The sequence below is a fragment of the Python bivittatus genome, unplaced genomic scaffold, assembly GCF_059951505.1.
Source record: "Python bivittatus isolate LINGU-HERP-01145 unplaced genomic scaffold, Pbiv_v1 ctg000100_np1212, whole genome shotgun sequence".
Taxonomy (NCBI): domain Eukaryota; kingdom Metazoa; phylum Chordata; class Lepidosauria; order Squamata; family Pythonidae; genus Python; species Python bivittatus.
The window spans coordinates 3187126-3209274 of record NW_028277038.1 but is presented as its reverse complement, the minus strand read 5'-3'; the positions used below and the strand labels follow the sequence as shown (position 1 = coordinate 3209274).

Genomic DNA, 22149 nt, shown 5'->3' with positions numbered 1-22149 from the left:
TCATAAAAAAGAATATCACCTGAGGAGTGGAACCACACAAATCCCACTCTCGACCAGTTTGTCTCATGCAATTTTCTTCTAGCTTTCCTTTGACACCAGAAATGAGTTGGACTGGAGGCAAAGCAGAGAAGGAACAACTCACAACTTCCAGTGAACTCACAAAGTGTCAGGAAATTTGCAAAAGTGACTACGCAAGCCATTCACCTTTCAAGGTTGCAGTGATTTCAAAGGTCAAGGTGAGAACGTGCTACAGAACTACCAAACCGGGCAGGTAATTCTTCCCTTCAGATGCAACCTTTTTCAGCCATAAAGCAAAGTATAAAAAGACTGACCAAAATAAAGAGACTCTTTTTTTCTCTCCCCACGAAGATGACGTGAGTCCCTCTTTTTTCCAATCTGCGTTTCAGCCAAGCTTGCAGGCCAAAACTGCACCAGGGCAGATAATAACAGAGCAAAATGATGGCAACCAGGTTTCCCATATGAACAAATAGACACACACACACATTTTTGACATGGTCAGCAATTGGAAAAACAACTAAAGACAGCAAATCTCTTTGCTGGACTAATGTAGTTTTGTTTATCTTCAGAGCAAGTTTGTCTCTCCTACCAGCAAGAAAAGTGGGCCGTGGGGAACGAAAAGGCTTCCAAAAATCTATTTTTAACATCGGCTTCATCAGCTGGCAATTTACCATCACAGCATCCCTGTCTCTTGACACTTGTTATTTCTATTTTGTGTTCATATCCTGATGTTTGACATGAACATTTTGATTCTACTTTTACTTGTATTCATTTTGGTGGGGGAGAACTGACTTTGGGCTCAGCTGGAAAAGGAAGAGTGATCAACGCTCAAAGACAGAAATGTATGATTTTTATTCCTTAGATCTTGGCCTCTAACGATTCACTGAATTTACTGTATGTCCAGGGTTTTTTTTCCCCCTGAGAGTTCAAGAGAGCTCTGTCTGTTTTGCTCCTTCTCAAGAAAGCTCTGAAAGTCTGAAAGATCGGCTGGACTAAGAGATAGTGAGTGGTCCAGAATCACCAGTAGCCGCCTTCCCACAAACTGGTGCTTGAGTTAGCAAACCAAGCCGCCAAACAGCTTAAAATTAACATGAAAACATCCCTTCCAAATCGAAATCTTCCAGTATACATTGTCGGAACTTCTCCATTCGCTCAGTTAATTTTATCACCAGTTTCTCAGGCTGCCGAGAGCAGATGAGAGACGTGATGTTTTAAAAGAACAAAACTCACCTCCCCCCCCCATCCTGAAAAAGATGATAAATGAATAAGGTATTAGGGACATTAACCTTGGGCAGCTGTTTGAAGACCCTAGATGGGGAAGCTCTCAACTGGATCAATATGTTCAAACAGCTGCTCTAGTATTTTTAAGATAATTGTGTTTGGCAACTTAATGATTTAGAAGGTGACTGTTCTAAAAATTTGGCACACACTAAAAAAAGGGGGAATATTTCCAACCTATCTATCTGGAAGATGTCATTCCCCTTTTCTTGAGGCTAGCCATGAGTTCTGACCCCACTTATTTCCCCATATGCCCCACAGCTGTTCCACTCCTGGATCAATATCATCCCCAAGTCTTCTGTGAATTTGTTTTATTGCAGTTTAACAAGATGCCCCAAGAGCCGGTGTGGTGTAGCAGTTAAGGTGTTGGACTAGGAGTGGGAAGACCCAGATTTTAGTCCACCCTCAGCCATGGAAGCTCCCCAAGTGACCTTGGGTGAAGAATGGTCTCGTAAGGAATGAAATGAATTCTTGATCGTGGCGCCTATATTTTGAAAACTCCCTCCCGCCAGCATACCTGTATGATCCTTCTCACTTTCCAAGGGGCAATACAATTGTTACACTACTAGTAAAGCTTTGGGAGTAGTTGTAACTGATTTTATGTTGATGGATTGATTTGGTTTTCTTTCAATCTGTTTCATGCCTTCCGTGGAGTAGATAGACAGCATGAATTCTTCTACCTGGATGATTCTGCGATCCACCCAAACCCTAAAACGTGGCTTATACAATTGTCTACGCTTTCGTCTTAATTGTCACAGCTGCTCTGCAAGGAAGGTTGAACAGTGGGCTCCTGATTGTTGCGAGAACATCCAGTGAATGTTTTGAGGATTTGAAGCTGGATTTCTCCTGTGAAAATCGAAGGTGCTTAACTAGTACACGCACACACACTGGTTTAAATGAACAGCTACCGCTGTGTATGAGTCAGACCCAATGGCTCTCTAACATTTCCTATAAAAGTCCCCTATACAAGTCAATACTATTGATGCATTCCCCCATCTATGTAGCATTCACTTTATGTAACTACCATGCCTTCAAAAATTTAATAATGGAGAAATAGCTCCATTCACCCTCTTATTTTGAAATGCGGAGGAGACAATTAGCTCTTACTAATAAGGTTTACACGCTGCAGCAGATAGGAGAGAATTGTCATTTTTACTGTCTTGTCCCTTACTTTCCGGCCCAGATTTAATCCACAACAACGTCGTAATATCTGTGATTTCCTTGCTGTTTTACCAATAATGCCCTTTTGATGAGAGCTCCGGTTCAGATTTCTGCCCTTTCCAGCATAGACACAGAAGTGGAATGCCAAGCTAATTGGCAATAAAACTAAAAGCAAATGTCCAAAAAATGCGTGGGGAGAAATATTATCAACGCAGCACTAGCCAAAGTCTCAGCCAACTGTTAAGAAGTGCAAATACTTGCGGGGGGGGGGGGGAGTAAAGTTTGGGCACTTGATGAGGGTTTTTTTCTTCCTTTGACTGCTCATTTTGTTTTATTAAGGGACGGGAGTATCTCTAATGCAAGCGAAATAGTTTTCAGGCACGGTAGTAGCATACGGCTATAGCAAAAGGTGGCTTAGCCGGTCAAAAGAAGACCCATTCATGGAGGTCAGCAAACCACCATTGCATCCAGATAAGGGCTTGCACATGCAAGTATGGAAGTCATGGGGTTTGCATCGTGATGTCATTTTGTCACTGCCCCCTTCAGAGGCCTATGTGCCCAGTAATTATATTCCGTTTATGGGATTACCAACCCAATCGGATCTGAAGTCACACGAAGTCATTAAGAGCATTGAAAGTGAGCTAAACTTTTCCTGGACTCGTTTCTGGGATGGGATGGGCCCGTGAGAAATTGCCCAAGGAACTCGCCGATATAGCGCTACGTAGCGCATCAAATCAGACCCTGCGCTGTTGCCACTCAAGAGGGCTGAGAGTGAGGGCAACGCTTCCAGAGAAGGAACCTCCCTAACCAGAGTTGGAAAGAATCTTTGAAAAGAGGACCGGCATCCCCAAGTCATTCATTCTGTCATTTTGCGAGCGGATTGATCCGAGCAGGGAGTGGAAAACCAGCTCGCTCCAGAGGGGAAGAAGGGCAGGGCAGTCTTGCCAATTCAACTTCAGCCAAGTTGCCAACGGAGCCCATCGCTCCCGCCCTTCACGGCCCTCCCTGCTTCTCTCTCCCTGGGGACAGCTAATAAGGAGTCATTAGTTGCTCAGTGGTGAGTAGATGTTCTTTAAAAAAAAAAACTCAAGAGATCTTGCTGGGAAATTAGTGTCAGACATAAGTAAATCCTGGTAAAGTGAAAATGGCAAATTCTGTGTTTGCCAGCTGCAAACACGCGGCGCTCCACAAAATGCCATTCTTGCTAGGAAACGTGCAAGATGGTGTAGCCCATTTCCAGAAGGCCCACGAGGCCCACAGGAACTATGCTCTGCCCCACAGCACGATCATGACCCAGTTGAGTCCCCCACATATGCTAAAGTCTAATTCCAGATTGTAACTGCAATCACATAATAGGTGTATTGACAGAGAGCATCTATTTTACTTGTTAAAAGTGTAGCCTGCCTTTCCTTCAGGAGCTCCTTCAAGGAAGCATATCTAGCCCCGCCTTCTCCAATTATTCCCCATAAAACCAATCCTGCGAGGTGGGTTGGGCTGGGAGACTGCACCCAATCCATGTCAGTGACTTTCCGTGGCTGAGGAGGACTTGAACCAGGATGTCCCCAGGTCTAGCCCAACACTTCAACCTTTGCACTATGCTGGTTATTTCAATGGGTTGTGCTGTCTCAGGCAACCTGCTAAGACAGCTGCTGGGTTCTTACAACCGGCTGAACCAAAAGTTGCCCACCCATTTTGAGCCTAATTACAATTCATCTGATTATATTCATTTAACCCGTTTATCCATGTAGTGAATGCTTGGTGTCAAGTTCTTGCCTCTTGCAACACTTGCTTTCATTCTTTCCTTCCTTTCTTTTGGACGCCCTTCCTTCATGAATCTCCATTTTCAGCCTGACTTAGTTTGGACATCATTCTGAACCATGATTATGTCATGATGGCTTGCTAAATAAACCACACTGGATGGGTTTACACCGTGCGTCAGCCAACATCAAACAATCCCCATTAAGATGTGTCATGACGCATGAAGCCAACCAGTGAAGCTGGTTCACACTTTGCTCTAGTGATTAGCTTAATTGTGGCCTAGTGAACACACTACAATGGGTGGATGAAGTCAATATGCTAAGTTGACCCAACGCTTTTGACTCTGTGTGATGTGTAAACCAGAGTATTGGTTTACATCAGAAGTAAATCACCTGGTTTCTGGGTCACTCTTGCAACTGAAGGGGCAAAAACATTGGCTCACACTCCAGCGAGTGAATTGCCCGAGCTATCGGCTTTCCTGCAGCCAGATACACCATTGCAAAAGCCCTCCTTTGCATGTTGTGAAATCCGAGCCTTTTCAACCGAACAGGATAAGCAGCCCCCACACCAGTGGAAAAACAGCACATAAAATGCCTCCTTTGTGGATCCCGGAAATGCAGTTCTGCCAACACAAGTCCTGATGGATGGCGCCAGCTGGTTTCTCTTGATAAATATTAATAGCCTTGATAAAGCCACTCAAAATTTGTCATGTTGCGCTGCTCTTCATGAAACGCAACCTGGTGGAAGCTTGGCTGGGCAGTTTTTCGCCCTCTCCCCCAGAGCTTCCGAATTATTTGCAAGATTGAACCCACAATCCCCCACCCCCAAGATGCAGAAATGGGTGCAAGAATCTGAAGCCGTGTGGAGAAGCCAGTTTTTCAGCGTTAGGCATTATTATTCTTAAGGAGAGGAGGATGGCTTCAGGAGGGGATCCAAAACTCTGCAAATGCTCAACAATCATGGGAACAAAGGGATCCCTTACTCCAACCTACAGCCTCAAACGATCTGGCCAAATTCTAGCTTTGATCCTATGTGCGCTGCCCCCTTTTTTTGACCCAGGAGGGCTGATCCATTTATCACTGGTTTCACCATGCCCTGCAACCATTGTTTTGCCCATGGCAAAAGAGAGGTTGTATGAAGGACTCCACACTTGCTGAGATTTTCCAGGAAGATTCCTCCTTCCATGACCAGAAACACTGGGATTCCATTGGGAGAGCTGTTGCAAACCCCAAATATCTGTGCAAGCCTGTTTCCTTTCTGGTCCCACTTGTAGTTCACCCTACCAGGGACGGTGGCCCACCAAGGACACAGTGAAGTAACTGTTTAATAATATTTTCAGCCCTCTGAGGCTCCTTATGAGTTTTCTCCCTTTTTGGAAAAATCTCTGTTAAGTCCCTAACCGTGGAGCACAGCCAGAGACACGAGATTCACGGAGAGGTTTATTCGTCATGTTTAAGGTCAACCAAGAAGAGGTTAGAGCACAGAAACTTGGAAATTGAATAGATACAAGTCTCACCTTCATTTGTGAGTGAATTCGTTAATGTGGGATCTTGGCAAGTTTTCTGAACCTCTTTTTCCCAGAGTGCTAAAACTGAAAGGCTAACTTTTGCAAGCTCAGCCTGCAGCACAACCTCCATTTTCTTTGTTAATGAGATTTTGAAATACCCCTTTTTCTTGTTCGGCTGCAGGGAGTTCTCTTATAGTCTCCAAGCTTGAAGCTGGGCTCAAATTCCAGGGACCTGTAATGTTCCCCTTACATTGCAAGGTGAGGTTTAGAAACAGAGAAGTTGCATTATACAAGACAGGCCATTAGCCCACTTGCTGAGAACTGCCTATTGTGATTAGTTCTCCAGGGCTAAGCTCTAAAATTGAACTCCGGCCTTTCTCTGTCCTAAAGCCCTGAGGTGTGAGTTTTTCCAAAAAGGGGTCCTTTTTTAAAAAAAAAAAAAACAACTCATCCAACTTGTGTCCTAATGGGGGCTCCAAATCAGTTTGGAAGAATCAGCCAAGAGCCCCACCGAGAGATGTTGATGTTAGAAGAGTTGGGTTTAGGTGTTTCACCTGCTCCCAACCAGCCTGCACACCCACCCAGGACAGAAGCTGGAGGTGAAAGGGGGCAGAGAAGAGCCAAGCATGAACAAGACAAGGAAAGGGGGGGAAATTGGTGGGGTTAGGAGAATGGCCTAAATGAAAACAGCTATTCCCCAAGTTGTAGAAATCCCTCAGTTTCTTTCGGACCAAAACCAATTCAGAGCAGCCAATGGTTAGTAAACCATTTTCATGCTAGGTCTGCCTGTATATCATAAAGGAAAACGACTCCCCAGGGGCTGCGTTACACCTTGAACAACAATACCTGGAAGCATTTTGGCCACTTCTGCCCAAATATGCCAAAATTGATGTACTCGGCCATATCCCCTCCCCCCCACCCACCCCCCGGCCGCCATTTGAGCTTGAGTTATAGAAGGCAGCTTCTTTTAAGAGCCATTTTTCCTGGTTGTTCTTGTCAGCAGTTCAGCCTTTGGGCAGCTTGGAGTGGAGTTGAGGGAATACCATTATTCAATCTTCCGTTTCAAAGAAACCTTACTGAAGTATATAGTCCCTGGGTTAAGAGCACCTGGTTTAAGGACGACCCACAGTTATGAACGGAGCCTATGGTAGCAAAATTTGAGTTCAATACCCAATGATTCGAGTTACATACCCAAGGGTTTGAGTTCATTACACAAAACTATTTATACAGTATTATACAACAATACTGTTTTGGCTTACGTACAAATTCGACTTAAGGACAGACCTCAGGAACGGAACTCATTCTTAAACTGGGGACTCCCTGTATAAGGCCATCCATGGTTCGAAGTGATTCACAATCTTAGCCAGCCATTACTCAGCAGAGAGATCACATTTGTAAGGAGAAAGCAGCATTTCCAAAGGTGTGGGTTAAAGGGCTTACGAGGTAGACCGAAATGAAAATCCACACGCACGAGCATCATGATCAAGAGGGGGAATGGGCCAGTGGAATAATGAGGTCAAATGCAAGCAAGGCTTTTCTGAAGATGATGGTAGCCTGGGAATTGTAGTCATCTTACCGTTTGACAAGGAAATTGTAAGCGAGAAGGACGGAGGAAAGACACCCTTTCCCTTCCTTTATCATCATAGACAGTTTTACCTTTATCCGCCTTTCTGCCTGAATCGCAGTTTAATGAGAAATGATTTTTCCAAAATTAATTGCAGCACATTGATCCATCTGCAGATTGTCATTGTTTCGGCTTCAGATAGATATTTCCCATTCACACGTGCATGGACACAGCCAGAGAGACCGACACGCAACATGCACGCAGTGTATAGAAATCCAGATCTGGAATGCAAACTGTGCTTCATGGGTGTGCATGACACACTTGCCAAGAGCTCCTTAACACAGATGTATCTTTATTGGGGCTCCTGTGGCTGCTGTTCGCACTGTAGGTGGAAATGCAGCTTTGTCCCATTCCTCTGTCCTGAGACCATCATTTTAGGCTGGATTATTTGGGATTGACTGTCAACTTTTCTTCTAAAAAAGTCGAGCCAGCTATTGGCTGTTTGAACATAAGGGAACAAATGGCCCTTGCAGTCTATGGAATAATTGCTAGGTTGGGAAATTGCAACTCCTCTGGAATTGATCAAATGCAGGCCACATGCTATGAAGATTGGAAAAGTGCTTAGCGTGTTAATAATGGCATATAGATATCCTGCCAAAGGCAGCCCAAACTGAGCTGTTAACTCTTGGCTTGCAACCTGGCCACTGTTATTCTGCAACTGAGCTGTTTGGCGGGATTCAGCCCAACAGGAGACTCAAGAGTTAATTCTCAGACAGGCGATGAAAAACAGTATGATAGGAGATCTGACAGTTTCAAAAACAAAGGAGAGCTGGAGACAGACCGGCCAACTCCAAAGAGGAGGCCAAGCAATCATCCTTTACTTAGGGCAGGAAGGAAAATGAAACACAACATTATTTCTCTGTATAGATTCTATACTGAGTCACAACAGGTGCTGAAATTTCATGTATCTGTTTGCTACTTTTCTTCAGCAAGTATTACTTATCTCTAATTTCTGGATTTTTTATGAACTTGGTAAGTGGTTCCTTCTGGCCTGTGGGATAAAGCCTGGCAGAAGGCTCAGAATTGAAGACTTCTGAAATGCCAACTGGAGAGTTTGAGGATAGCTGCCAGCCAGAGCCCAGCCACAGTGCATGTCCAAGGAAGCTAGAGATGCAAAATCTCATTAATCGGGTTGAAAGCCAGGAAAAAGAGGTTGCAGAATCCTGGGTGTCAGATAAAGCCTTTTATTTTCCCTTATGCAGAGAGTTTCATGATACTAAGCTAATGAACATATGTTCTGACTCAATATACGGCAGTGTCACTATATGAATCTAGCAGTCATAGAGTTAGATTCACCCTGTGATGGACTGCATGCTTGAAGTTCTTGACCAGAAAGAGTCATAGTTCCATAGTGGATCTTCTGCTTGGTATCCAGAAAGCTCCAGGTTCAATCCATCAGCATCTCCAGGTAGGACTGGGAAAGATACTTGCTGAAAAGAGAGTTGCTGCCTGTCAGCGTCATCTATAGCAGGCTAGTGGAGCAAGGTCTACAACTCTTTCAGGAGAAGTTTTAGCTCAGTGGTAGATCTCTCACTTTGTATGTAGAAAGTCCCAGGTTAAGTTCTCTGCATCTACAACTCAACCCTAGAGAGTTTTTTGGGCTAGATGGACCAGAACCAGCCCAACCTCATGCTCTGAACAGTTCTAACGATGTCACTTGATGTTTGAAAAGCCAGAAGCCAAGTTTAAAAGACTTTTAGAAACTCTGCACTTGACTCTTATGAATACAGCTACTGCATTTGTTCAGACCATAACTACCATTTTCTGACACATCAACCATTGCTTGAGACGAAAACGTCTGTTGCTCTGTTCCTGGGAAACTTCATTTCTTTTCTTTCTTGGCAGCCAACTGTCCCTAATAATTGATTCTTTCAACATCTGGTGCACAGATTAACATGTGAGGGGCTAATAGTCCAAAATGGAATGGCAATTCATTTTCATTGGGCCTAATGAAATAACCAAGTGAGGTGAGGGACACAGGGTGTCAGGAACACTTTGAAAAACAGTTTCTCTCTGCTCCTACTAAGCAGCAAAGAACCCACTGACTATATTATGGATTATTACTTGGCCAAAAGGACTCACCTTCCAGCTTCTCCAGAAAGATAATTAAATGTGTAGATAATAAGCCCAATTTTCTAGCTTAGGAACTCACAGGATGCCAAGTTCTCACTTCCTCACTGAACTCTAATAAAACTCATTTTATTATGCTTTGTTTAATTCCTCAGTAGAAACCCAGTGCAACTGTCTCTCACAACTTCCATCAGTGCACCTGCAGGACACTTGCCCAACACTATTCAAATGATGTTAGGTCACAAGCATTCCCCCTTTTGATGTTCCTCACTGTCAAGAAGTTCTCCTTCCCTCGAGGAACAATTTTGAGGGAATGAAAGACTCATGCATCTTCCTGGTTGTCCAAGAAGATCCATTTCGGGCTATCTATAACTGGCTGTGAATCTTCCTCTAAGTCAGAAGTGCAGAATGAAATGGACCAGCAGTCTAATTTGACATACAACAGTTTTCTTCCTAAGAAGACTGAAGGCTGGAATATATCACTTTTTTTGTTTCTCTTTTATTAGTCTGGCAAGCTGGGTCTGGTAACACTGAGATCCAATCATGGAGGAATCCAATCAGTGGAAAGACGACTGTTGTGTATTTTGTAAGCAAATAGAGAACGTTCTATCTTATGACTGAGAATCCATAAGTCACCTCACTGCTGTTTTGGCATCTATGAAAAATCACACTGCTGCCCAGAGCTTATCATGGAAGAATAGAATATGCAATATTCATTCCCCCAACTGTTTTTCCTTAACCCTTCCTTTTGTTCCTTTGCTGGAGATAAGCTAATTGGCCGAAACCCAAATTTGGTGTACTACTACAATAGAATGTCTTCACTGTCACCAGCTAATACAAGGGACCCATTCTTAATGAAGCGAACGTGGGTGGCTTTGCAACAGACTTTTTTTTCCCCCTTTGGCAGCTTATACTGCTCACATTCTTCATTTCCTAAGAACTATTTCAGTTAGGAAGGAGAAGACATGGTTTTTCTTTTCTAAAAGGCAACAAGCGGCTCCCTAATTTGTGAGAGGGAGGTGATGTAGTCCCACTACCATTATAAAATCATCCAAGCACAATCTGTGAAAAGCGCCCCCCCCCCGCCTTTGCTGTGATTTTCCCCCTGTGCTCACCCACTGGCTTCACAAGGACCAAATCACAGGGCACAAGTTTGGTGTTCAATAATCTGGAGGGAGGGCATAGTCTTAAAAGGCTTCTCTTAAACTGATTCCCCTCTTAAAGTTATGGTGGCACTTAGTTAAACCCAAGGTCTGTGTATCATTGTGATGTCACTCTATTTAATAATATGTTTGCTGATTGGTGGTGTAACGGGCTGTGAGAATAACCTTGGGAGACAGGAGGAAGAGCCGCACCCAGGGCAACGGTTGGATAAGAGGCAGCTGAGCCCTCGGAAGGAATGGGACGGTGGAAAGCGTCTCGGAAGGGACCCTCCCTAGTTCTCAGGAAAGGAAAGGAAAGGAAAGGAAAGGAAAGGAAAGGAAAGGAAAGGAAAGGAAAGGAAAGGAAAGGAAAGGAAAGGAAAGGAAAGGAAAGGAAAGGAAAGGAAAGGAAAGGAAAGGGGGAAGGGGAAGGGGAAGGGGGAAGGAAGGGGAAGGGGGAAGGGGGAAGGGGAAGGGGGAAGGGGGAAGGGGAGGGGAAAGGGAAAGGGGAAGGGGAAAGGGGGAAGGGGAAGGGAAAAGGGGGAAGGGGAAGGGGGAAGGGAAGGGAAGGGAAGGGAAGGGAAGGGAAGGGAAGGGAAGGGAAGGGAAGGGAAGGAAAGGAAAGGAAAGGAAAGGAAAGGAAAGGAAAGGAAAGGAAAGGAAAGGAAAGGAAAGGAAAGGAAAGGAAAGGAAAGGAGAGAAACGCTTTCAGACTTGCAGGATTCTGTTACTGGAACCTTACAATAAAGGTAGTCTTAGTACTCATGGCTTCGGTTTCTTGCCTGGACTACCTCAAAGGGCTGACAGGTGAGGACCATCTGAGAAGGTGATCAAATCAAGGAGGAAAGAACAGCCCTAAAGCAACAACTGAAGATACTGAGAAAGATCTAAAACTGTCCATAATCCATTTTCCATAATCGAGGTGCTTTTCAATAACTGCATGTCAAACAGAAGGGAGTCCTTGGCGCTCTCTGAGCTTGCAGGTCTGTTTCATTACCCAACTAGGTAACGTCATCAGAAGAGAATCTGGCAGAAACCTAACAAGGAAATTTGTTTCTAAAACAAAATAAAACTCTTACCATCGCAAGTGGAACAATTCCCACAAACATGGACTGGCTGACAAAGATCTCGGAGACCACCAGCTCACTCACGGCCTCATCTCGAGGGTATTCTACCTGCCAGGTAATTTGTTGGGCTCCAGCCAACCCGCTACTGTTGTCGATTTCAAAATCCATTTGAAAGATCTCATAAGAGGTTATGTTGAACCTAGAAAAAGGGGGGGGAGGGGAAACAGAAATGTGGCATTAGGAAAGTAGAAGCTTGTTTCTGTATTTTATAAAAGGCCTGCTCATTTTTCATTTTTGGCTATGACGTGGAGAAAAGGAGGGGAAAAAATTAAGTTAAGCTCCCCCAAATGGTAAGTTTACAAATGCAATTAGGAGAAAAATAAGAAACATAACAACAGAAATATCTCTCTAACGTGACTATTGTAGTAGTAAATTAGAGATTCTATTATGAAGACAATTACAGGGGTGATGTCCACCCCATTGGAACATCTGAAGGGCCAGGTGGGGATAGATCATCCTGGAGAAGGTCTATCTATATGGTCATTATGAGTTGACCCAGACCTGGTAGAACTTAATCAATGAGGAGCAATCCCTATTTAGAATCTCCAGATTTTGGAAATGAAATATTCTATGACTTCTCCCCCCACCCCGTCCCACTTTAAATGGACTCTGAGATGTTCATGATGCTTTCCTATTACTTTTTCTCTTCGAGATCACAGCCCCGTCACAACACAGAAGAGAGGTGAAACCACAGGGAGTTCCCAACAGCATACAAAGTAATCCAGACCAGGAGAAACGCTTTCCACATTTTCAGTACTTGTTTGATGACTCTAGTTGAGTAAGAATGATAGTTATACATTCCTGATGACTCCAGCTTTAAAGTGCGGGGTCATCTGCGTCCGTCTCCCTCTGCAGCCAATTTGCATATACTAAGCATTGCTGGCATAAAAAAGAGGGAGAAATTAGTGCTGTCCTTTTGTTCTAATCTCTCTCTCTTTTTTTAGCTTTGCTGCTACTGCCAGAAGAAGAAAAAAAAGCAGTTGTTTCCACCTCTCAGAGCAATTCTGTTCTAATTAGATTTTGTGTTAGAGAATAACCACCTTATCCTCCTGTTTTAAACCAGAGAAATGGTTCACAGATTGAACTGGCCTACAAAGGGAAACCTTGGCCCCTGAAGAACAGATGGTGGCATTTCTTCAACCAAGGGCTCTCATTTCCATTCTTCCATTTTGCAGACAGGAACTGGGACACAATATCCCCCCATCCTCAACACACAAACACAGTGGGAAGGTGGCAATCAGTCTGTGATCTTTGTTCCATATATTTTCCCAGATTGTGGCTAAAATGAACTAGTGCTAAAAACTTTCCCAAACTTAGTTTCTCTTTCTTTCTTTCTTTCTTTCTTTCTTTCTTTCTTTCTTTCTTTCTTTCTTCCTTCCTTCCTTCCTTCCTTCCTTCCTTCCTTCCTTCCTTCCTTCCTTCCTTCCTTTCTCTTTCTCTCTCTCTCTCTCCATCTGCAGCCTGCTTTGCTTTTAATGGCTCCTTTGCTCTAACCATCACCTCTTTGACTCAGGTCTTTCCTAGCGTATCAAGAATGATAGCTTCTTCCATCTCTGGCTTGGTAGGTAATTAACTGTCAATTCCAGTCATGCCTATTACCAGCTTGTCTGGAAGCTCAGCAAAACCTCTAAATTCAAGAGTGACCTAGGGAAGAAAGATCAGGAGAAACTGAATTGCCTTCATTTAGCTGTTCAGGGAAGGTGAGGGATACCATGCACACACACACAAAGCCTGTTATGCCAGGAGAGATGTTATTACAATCCATAAAAAGCTGAAAGTGTGTGTTCAGAGCCACCCTGGAGTATGTCAGAAGAACAAAGGATGAGAATGATCTTCTTTGGTTGACCAGAGCAGAGAAAAATGTCAGGATCCTATTCTTTCTCTCACAACTGCCCCTAAGTGGTAAGTCAATCAAACAGCCAGCTGAACTAACTCCCATGTAATGAGAGTCCAACAGCAATCAGCAAAAGACATGGATGAGTCCTCAACGAAAAGCCAACAAATCCTGTCTCCAGGACCTTCCTGGCTAATTAAACTTCAGGAAAGGAGGACTGTGCAAAGATTAATTGTGGAGATTCAATTCAAAGGCAATTTGATCAAATCTCTGAATCAAATGAACTTCGAGGATCAAATCAGCAAACTGTGATCCAATGCATAGAACCAACTGTGGAAAATCAATGAATTTTCCACATTTAAGATTCAAATCTGATTGAATCAAGATTCGAATCACACTGGGGCCAGTCCACACAATCTTGCAGAACAGACAACTTCTTCAGGAGGAGGGTGGCTGAGTCACCACAGACTGAGACAGCTTCCTTCTATAGCATAATAGGGGCACAACTCACTCACTTGGAGCTGTCCATGGTCCTGTTTCCTTTGCTTTGTCTCTTGCCTTCTTCACTGAAGGCCCTATTTCGATCTTACATGCAATGTTTGATTTCTCCTGTGAGAACAGCACACTGTCTGAAGAGCTGTCAGCTTCAATATATAACTTCCAGCTAGTATGGAATTCTTAGCGTTCATTATTCAAAATCTTCCTTTGCAAAAATAGTTCTATTGTAAAACACTCTACAAGCTTTCTGTGAGCTAGAGTAAATATTCTAAATAAATAGACAGTAATGGCTCTCAGTAGCTCCACCTACCAAGAAGAAAAAAACCCGTTACTCTCAGCCCTGAGTGTTGGGTCAAAAGCATGCTCCATCTACTTAAAACGTCTTGCAAAGCATTTTGGCTAATCACAGTTCTCCTCACCCCCCTCTTCTGCAAACTTAGCAAAATCCAAGTTTCCTTTTGAAAAAGAAAACTTTGGTGAGAAAGAAACAGACATCTCCACGTGCGCACGGACCATTATTTCCTGCAAGCAATAGGAAAAGGCCTTATAATTTCAGGCAGCTGGCATGCTTGCTAATAAGTCCATTTCTATGGAAATGAGTTCGTAACTATTAATTTCGCCTGCTCCTGATCTATTCTTGATGTGCTTTTCAAATTTAGAAAAGCGATTCATGATTCTCTCAATTTGGTAATTACTGACTCCCTTTGATGAATCCTGCCCAGTGTTTCAGACATGAGACATTCATTAGACATATTTCTTTCGGTGGAGGGGTGGGGGGGTTGAATAATAAAAAGCACCACTTAGCTTTATTGCTTCCCTGCAGCCTTAAGTGAGTAGTTCCCCAAACAAAGCCCAGCCATAAAATCTGATGTTCAGTTGTAACTTTTTCCCCCTCCCAAAATTTCTGCAGTGTTGTTAGATTTTGACATAACTCGGAGTCATCTCCTATATGCCAACAATTCCAAAGGCATTATTAGGAGGTAGCTGTGGGAACAACCCACATCGACAAATGCTCCTAAAAAGGCATAAGCCCCAGAAAGCTGGCATTGGCTTGCACCACTCTTGAACACTTACAAATCTGGCTTTGGGGTAGCCTGTTTGTGTCTATGGATGTATCACGATGGCAGGGAGAACAGCAAAATGCACTCAGCAAGGAACAGAGGGGTTGGAGCAAAGTGATGTTTACAGCCAGCCTGTCGATGATAACTCCATGGGCACTCGTTCTTTCTGGACAGCCTCTAGCAACTCTTTGTTGTGGACTGGCAGTTATCAAGCATACTTAGCAAAGTTTGGGAAGAATGCCACGCTCCGGGACACAAATAGTTCACCGTGTGCCTGTTTACAAAGTAAAGTATGAAAAACCAGAGCCGCTGGGCTTCAGATCTGATTCCAGAAAGGTGCCTTGGAACGTGGCAGTTTAAAGAAGACAGCAGGGCAATCCCAGGAACAGACATGGCTGCTTTAAAGAGCTGCAGATCGGGGTTACCTTTGTGCCTGGGGGGGCTAGGAAGCCTCTTTTCAGAACTAAATCCAAAGCAATGCCCAGCCATTTGGAGAACTAGCAAGGAAAGGGCTCAGACTGTCCTCTCAGCTGTACCTTGAGGGCTGCTGTGAGCTGACGTTGTCCTGTTTCAAGATGTATACGTGGAGCGCTTTCTGTGACATGTTGAGAGCCACATCCCAAAGTAGGGGAGGGTGTTGGGAGCAGGGCCAGTTTGGGGAGTCTGAAGGGGTGAAGACCTTGAGCATCTACAACACTTAAAGCAGCCGTTTAGGCTCCTAAAAACTCTTTCTTACATGCAAAACAAAAAAGTCCCTGAATTGGGGGGCCTGCCCCTTCTGCAGAACCCCAGGAGATAAAGAGAAGATGCTGACAAGCCACAGGTCGTACTTCTTGTTTAAGGAGGGCCACACATAATCCTGACGCTATTTGACAAGTAAGGAAGAGATGGATGGATGGATGGATGGATGGATGGATGGATGGATGGATGGATGGATGGATGGATGGATGGATATCAAACACATACAAGAAACAGTTTTTGGATATAATTTTGTGGGGAAACTGGTGAAGACCACATTGGAAAGCTCCTTTTTGTTAAGAAAAACCTCTGCACATGGAAAGCTAGCACATGAATAAACAGCTGTTTTTAGTAGTTACCTTTCTCCCTAAAGTGTTGACAGGACAAGGAGGAAGAATTCCAGCCTACAGACTGAAGAAATACAGATTAAACTGTATTTTTCTTTTTTTACTTGAATGCAGGACCCAGTTCTTAACTTGACCAATCTTTATTTTACTGCCAGAATGAAAGGCAAATATTAAATATTAAAGGAAATATATATATATATGTGTGTGTGTGTGCTAAAGTACTGCTGCACAATGTTGGTTAATAAATTACTTTTGATACTGGAATAATACCAGCCCTAGACTCCAGGTATGATTAATAAAGGAACATGATCTTACAAGTGGCAAGATTTGCTTCATAAGCATCTGTCATTAATAAACAAAGGAAAGCAGAGGTGTGAAAAAACGACGGAAAAAGACGTCCGTTACAAATCTACCGAGGAGAACAGTTGGCTTATAGCAACGATGGCAAGAAAAAGCAAACTTACAACAGCTGTATATTCAAAGGATGAAGGTCGCAGAGGCTTTAAAACAAAGGTAAATTGAATAAATGATTTACAGCAAGCTGGTGAGCACGTTAGATTTTACTGGAGCAAAGCAGAAAATTCTCAGCGGACTATGTTGAACCACTCTGCAAACATTTTGAACGCAAAACATGGAGAGAACTTCTTCCCCTTTATCCAATTCAGAGGGGAAGTTTATATGGTTTTCTGACCCACCCTTGATCCTGGGGGCAATTCTCCCCCCCCATCCCCACAGCCTCACGAGAAGAATATTAAGCAGCAGCCTGGTGACATTCAAACTTGGACTTCTAGTTGGTAGTCAAGCAATAGCTATAGGAAGAAGGATCTAGTATGTCTTACAGTTTTAGGTAAAAGCAGAGATGTCACCTTGCCGACAAAGATCCGCATAGTCAAAGCTATGGTTTTTCCAGTAGTAATGTATGGCGCTGAGAGCTGGACCATAACGAAGGCTGAGCGCCGAAGAATTGATGCCTTTGAACTGTGGTGCTGGAGAAGACTCTTGAGAGTCCCCTGGACTGCTAGGAGGTCAAACCAGTCAATCTTAAAGGAAATCAACCCTGATTGCTCATTGGAAGGATTGATCATGAAGCTCAAGATCAGATACTTTGGTCACCTAACGCGAAGAGAGGACTCTTTGGAAAAGACCCTGATGCTGGGAAAGATGGAAGGCCAAAGGAGAAGAGGACGGCAGAGGATGAGATGGTTAGATAGCATCACTGAAGCAATGAGCATGAAACTGAGCAAACTCAGGGAGGCAGTGAAGGACAGGAAGGCCTGGCGCAATATGGTTCATGGGGTCACAAAGAGTCGGACACGACTTAACGACTAAACAACAACAACAACAACACAGTTTTAGGACAACAGGAAATGCAGCAACAATGGCCAGAAGTTCTCAAAAATGGTGTTTTGGGGTTTTATTTATTTATTTATTTATTTATTTATTTTGGCCAATGGCTTCACCTCTATACCTTGCTGCTATCTTCTGGAAACATCTTCCACAAAGATTCCAGGAGTCGGTTTTTCTGTAGGCCACCATATAATCCAGCATAAACAGCCCAGGGACTTCACAATCCTCAGATGTATAGCTGCAAAACCCACAAGTGAAAATTGGTACTTTTGTTCCAAACTAAACATCCCTCAAACCAGACTCGAGTCACCTGGTTTTTGCTTAGCTGATTGGGTTTTTTTCCCCTTTCCTTGCACGTGAAAATAATAAATCTGGGTAATGAGAAAACATCTTAAGCACCCAGACTGGTTGGCGCTGCCAATTCACTACCGTTTCTCTTGCTAACAACTTGCAATAACTTCCCGTTTATTTGATTTTATCAACATCATTGTGACAAGCCAAGAGGGAAGTAAGACAATTGCCTCAATTATTTTTATTTGCTTCCTTCAATGGGGAAACCTGCTCTTGTTACCAGCATGAAGCCTCCAATGCTGTTAAACATTAGTTAAAAAGATGATCTCAGCAGAAGAGTTGGAGATATGGGATTCTGGGGTTAAACGTTCACTTGTCAAGTCAAGATACAGGATCCAAGGGCAAGTCAGAAGGGACAGTGAAGGAGGACCTCAAAAGTCAAGGCCAGTCAAGGGTCAGGAAATCCAGAACAGCTCAAGATTACCCTGTTGGCTGTGCAAAACCTAACCAAAACAGGAAGTCTTTGACTTCTTCCTCTTCAAGAGAAACAAGAGGAACACAACAGGTAGAACTGGTCCAACATGTGAAGGTACTTCATAGAAAAGCTACCATCTGGAATTCAGGACCTCACCACTCGTTGGCAGATGGCAGCTACTTCCAATACATGGTGTGTTATTGGGGAGGGGCGGCTGGCAAAAGGACAGCAACTGTTAGGTGGGGCCCCAACTCTGCTGGCCTTTTGGAAAGTCCTTCAGACCTGGCTATGTTCCCAGGGATGGGGACCAGGAGGCTAAATGAGCCTATGATGAGCTGGTTGACTGCTTTCCTCAGTTGCTATTTTCAGTCCTCTTGTTTTCTGTTTTTATTGGTTTCCCCTTATTTTACAAAAATGGTATTTTAAACTTTATTATCACTGGGAAGGGAAGGGAAGGGAAGGGAAGGGAAGGGAAGGGAAGGGAAGGGAAGGGAAGGGAAGGGAAGGGAAGGGAAGGGAAGGGAAAGAGAGAGAGAGAGAGAGAGAGAGAGAAAGAAAGAAAGAAAGAAAGAAAGAAAGAAAGAAAGAAAGAAAGAAAGAAAGAAAGAAAGAAAGAAAGAGGAGGGGGAGGGAGGGGGGAGGAAGGAAGGAAGGAAGGAAGGAAGGAAGGAAGGAAGGAAGGAAGGAAGGAAGGAAGGAAGGAAGGAAGGAAGGAAGGAAGGAAGGAGCAGATATGTTCACAAGAGCTGGAGTAGGGAGAATTGTTCCAGTCATGGGGTTGATTTATTTATTAAATTTAAATGCTTTGAAAATGTTGTCAGAGGACACGATCACTACCTGCCACTTGATCCTAGCCAGTGTCTGAACCTGTCAGTGGAAAAGAGGCTTTTCTGTTCATCTTGCCACTGTTGGGAACCTCTTTCTTTTTTAAACATGGTGTGTGTGTGTGTGTGTGTGTGTGTGTGTGTGCACACATTTTTATGGGGATGTTGGTAAAGCCCTGAGTAGGCACTTGCCAGGGTGGGATGGGGAATCTAGTAACGCCATCCAATTAGACAGAACATGGAGGATCAGATTCAGCAAGCAGAGAAGAGTCAAATCGATATCTTCCTTACAAAATTGTGGCTTTTGTTCTTTAAATTTTGACAAGTGAGCGGAACAGAGATGCCCGCAGGAGGGTTATCTTGACATGTTTGACCCCACCCACCCACCGTGGACACTCCTGAGACTAAATGTTAAATGATGCAAAAACCGGGGGGGGGGGGGGAGAGACATTCCAGCTATTCTTGTTACCAACTGTATCTTGCTAGCACAGGGAAGCAGGGACTCTGTAAAACTGGGAGGAGGGGGGATGGCGATTCTATTTTTTTATTTATTTATGCTTATATGCCGCTCCAGTTGAAAATGAAATCTTTGTGGTGGTGCCAGTTATTCAGCAACATCTGGAAAGCTGCATGGTCTCCACCCTGTCTTATGGAAATATATGTAGGACTCTGCATCTGTGGGAGAAACTATATTCATTCATCAGCTGTTGCAGCTCTTTCTGCTTCTTCATACAACATTTACATTCATCCTCCTGACCCCAGAGGTGTATTTCAGCAGACCGGTTATTACAGAAACCGTTTATGTAAATGGAAGCTCCGGGTAAAATGTTTTGTTTTGAGTTTGGTAACCTTGCAAATTACATAAAATAAGAGAAGCGCTAAAATTCAGGTCAAAAATGTTCATCGGGCCCTGAGAGATGTTGCCGAACAATCCTCTGGAGGCCCACCTCTTTGCAAAGCAGAGTTTTGCGTCGCTGTGTTCGTTGTCGTTTTCGCCCCCCTGGGTCAGTTGTTCTGCTGAGAGATTTGTGCGCACGGATGTATTCTTTAATGGAGCTTTTGTCGTGCCAATTATAGATGAAGGCAGGGAAAGGCAAAATCCTCATTCAAACACATGGGAGAGGAAAGGGGGGTGGAAAATCCCAGCATTTTTTCAAGTTGCAATCAAGAGTGTGCAATGCACAATGGAGAGTTGCTCGCAAATGCCCTGGACCCTGTTTGTGGCTTCCTCAATCTTTGAGAGCAAATAGGCTGATTTTGGTGGCGCACACGGGCAGGTCAAAGTGATGCAAATTACTTCCACAACTATGTTAATTCCCCCACCCCCCTCACCCCCAAACACAAAAAGAAAATCGGAAAAATTTGCCCCTGCTCTTTCTGCAACGTTCTTTTTTTAAAAAAAATATTATTGTTATTAAAAAACTTTTAAAAAGAAGGTAAAAACTCATGCAAACTCATATAAAGCAAAGGAGAAAAGAGAAAAAGGAAGAAAGCCAAGGGAAAGCAAAAAGTGCAAGAAAAGAAAAAATGTTCAGGAAAAATGGAAAAGAAAGGAAAAAAGATACAAAGCAGTGGCTTCTGATACCCTTCACGGCAGTTATAATTATATTTTAACCTCTCTCTCTAAAGTTATATCATGACACTTTTCTTTCCCTAATCTATCCTACCTAATCATCAAAACCATAAATCACAAGTTCATTTTTTTCCTTTTTATGCAAGAAGTCCATAAGAGGTTTCCAGTCACCAATAAACGCAGAGAGCATCGTTTCTCCAATCAAAGAAGTCAGTTGGTCTATCTCTGCAAGAACTGTCAATTTCACCTACCATTCCTCCATATTCAAATTCAAATATTCTTCTGGCCTCACCTGGGAGGAAGTTTGCAAGCCCAAACAGATCAAATATTGCTCTCCCATCAATAAGAATAGAGGGGAGCAACTTAAGGCCTCCAGACCACATGGAACTCCAAGCCCCCCATGTCCTGAGCTACTGATCCCTGGCACAATTACCACCATTTTGGCAGGAAACCAGTGGGAAATCTAGAAACAAATTCCCCTCTTTTGAATTTCCTTCTGAAACTAGAGAGCCGGCTGCTGCCTGCAAGCATGACATAGCCCTACCCACTCTGGACTATCATCTGGGCCATTACCCATGATCTGGAAGCCATGAGAAGCAAGGGAAACGGGATGGGGAGGGAAGAGGAAAACGGCCTTCCCAATGGGCTGTGGATTTTTGCAGCTGATTCGGCCAAACCTGTCTTCGGGTGCTTGGGTCCCACCTTGGACCAAGCTCGGTCCGGCGCCATTCCTGCGACCCCCTTGGAAGGTCGTTAGCCGGGTTAGGGCCAATGTCACATCTCCCCCTTCCTCTTGAAATTCCTCTAGTGCCAGGTTAACTTTTCCTTTCCTTCTTCTTCTTCTTCTTCTTTTTTTTTTGAAAGGCTTAAAAACCACCCCAGCAGCATGATAAGACAATAGTTAAATGTCGCCTGATTGCAGTAATTGCAACCAGCCCTGCGTCGGAAAGTCTTGTATTGTATTTCTAATACGTCCTGATAAGAGCATTCACAACATGATTAACGGCCTAGAGACAAGAATGGCTATTATGTTTAACAGTGTGATTAATGAGTGACGGAGCGGCTGCAAACTCTACGCTGGTGTAAATTGCCTCCTTTTAAAATTACAAGCGCCCCCTTCTTTCTTTCCCCCCCTCCTCTTTAATACACTGTTTGGTTCAGGGGAGGTGGGGACAGAAAGACAAAACCAGGCCGACATTTATCAGGGCTCCGCTGGATGAGAAACACGGTGTTATTTCTTTTAATTGCCTCACCGCAGTTCAGCCAATGCATATTTTCCCCCTAATTATGCCAGGGCTGGTACAAGCCACGGTTTGGTGGAAGGCGAAGGAGTAACGCTTCCCATAAGGGTTCTCCGAATTTTGGATCCCGGGGGGTACAGTTAGCATCCTCGTCATCAGTATTGTCATAACGGTGAGCATTAGCATTGCTAATTAAAACAGAGCTAAGAAGTAGTCTGACCCACTGTACCATTCT

General features: G+C 43.8%; 1 protein-coding gene across 3 annotated transcripts in view; it reads right to left on the bottom strand.

The window, feature by feature from the left end:
* TMEM132B (transmembrane protein 132B) overlaps window positions 1–22149 on the bottom strand; it is a 158085-nt gene that overhangs the window by 36203 nt on the left and 99733 nt on the right. For 2 of the 3 annotated variants that reach the window (XM_088135290.1, XM_088135292.1), the window contains one exon: window positions 11638–11824. In XM_088135290.1, coding sequence (XP_087991416.1) covers window positions 11638–11824 — 187 coding nt within the window. Of the gene's footprint in view, window positions 1–11637; window positions 11825–12323; window positions 12484–22149 lie in introns of those variants that run through there. The other variant, XM_088135291.1, reaches the window with a different exon arrangement.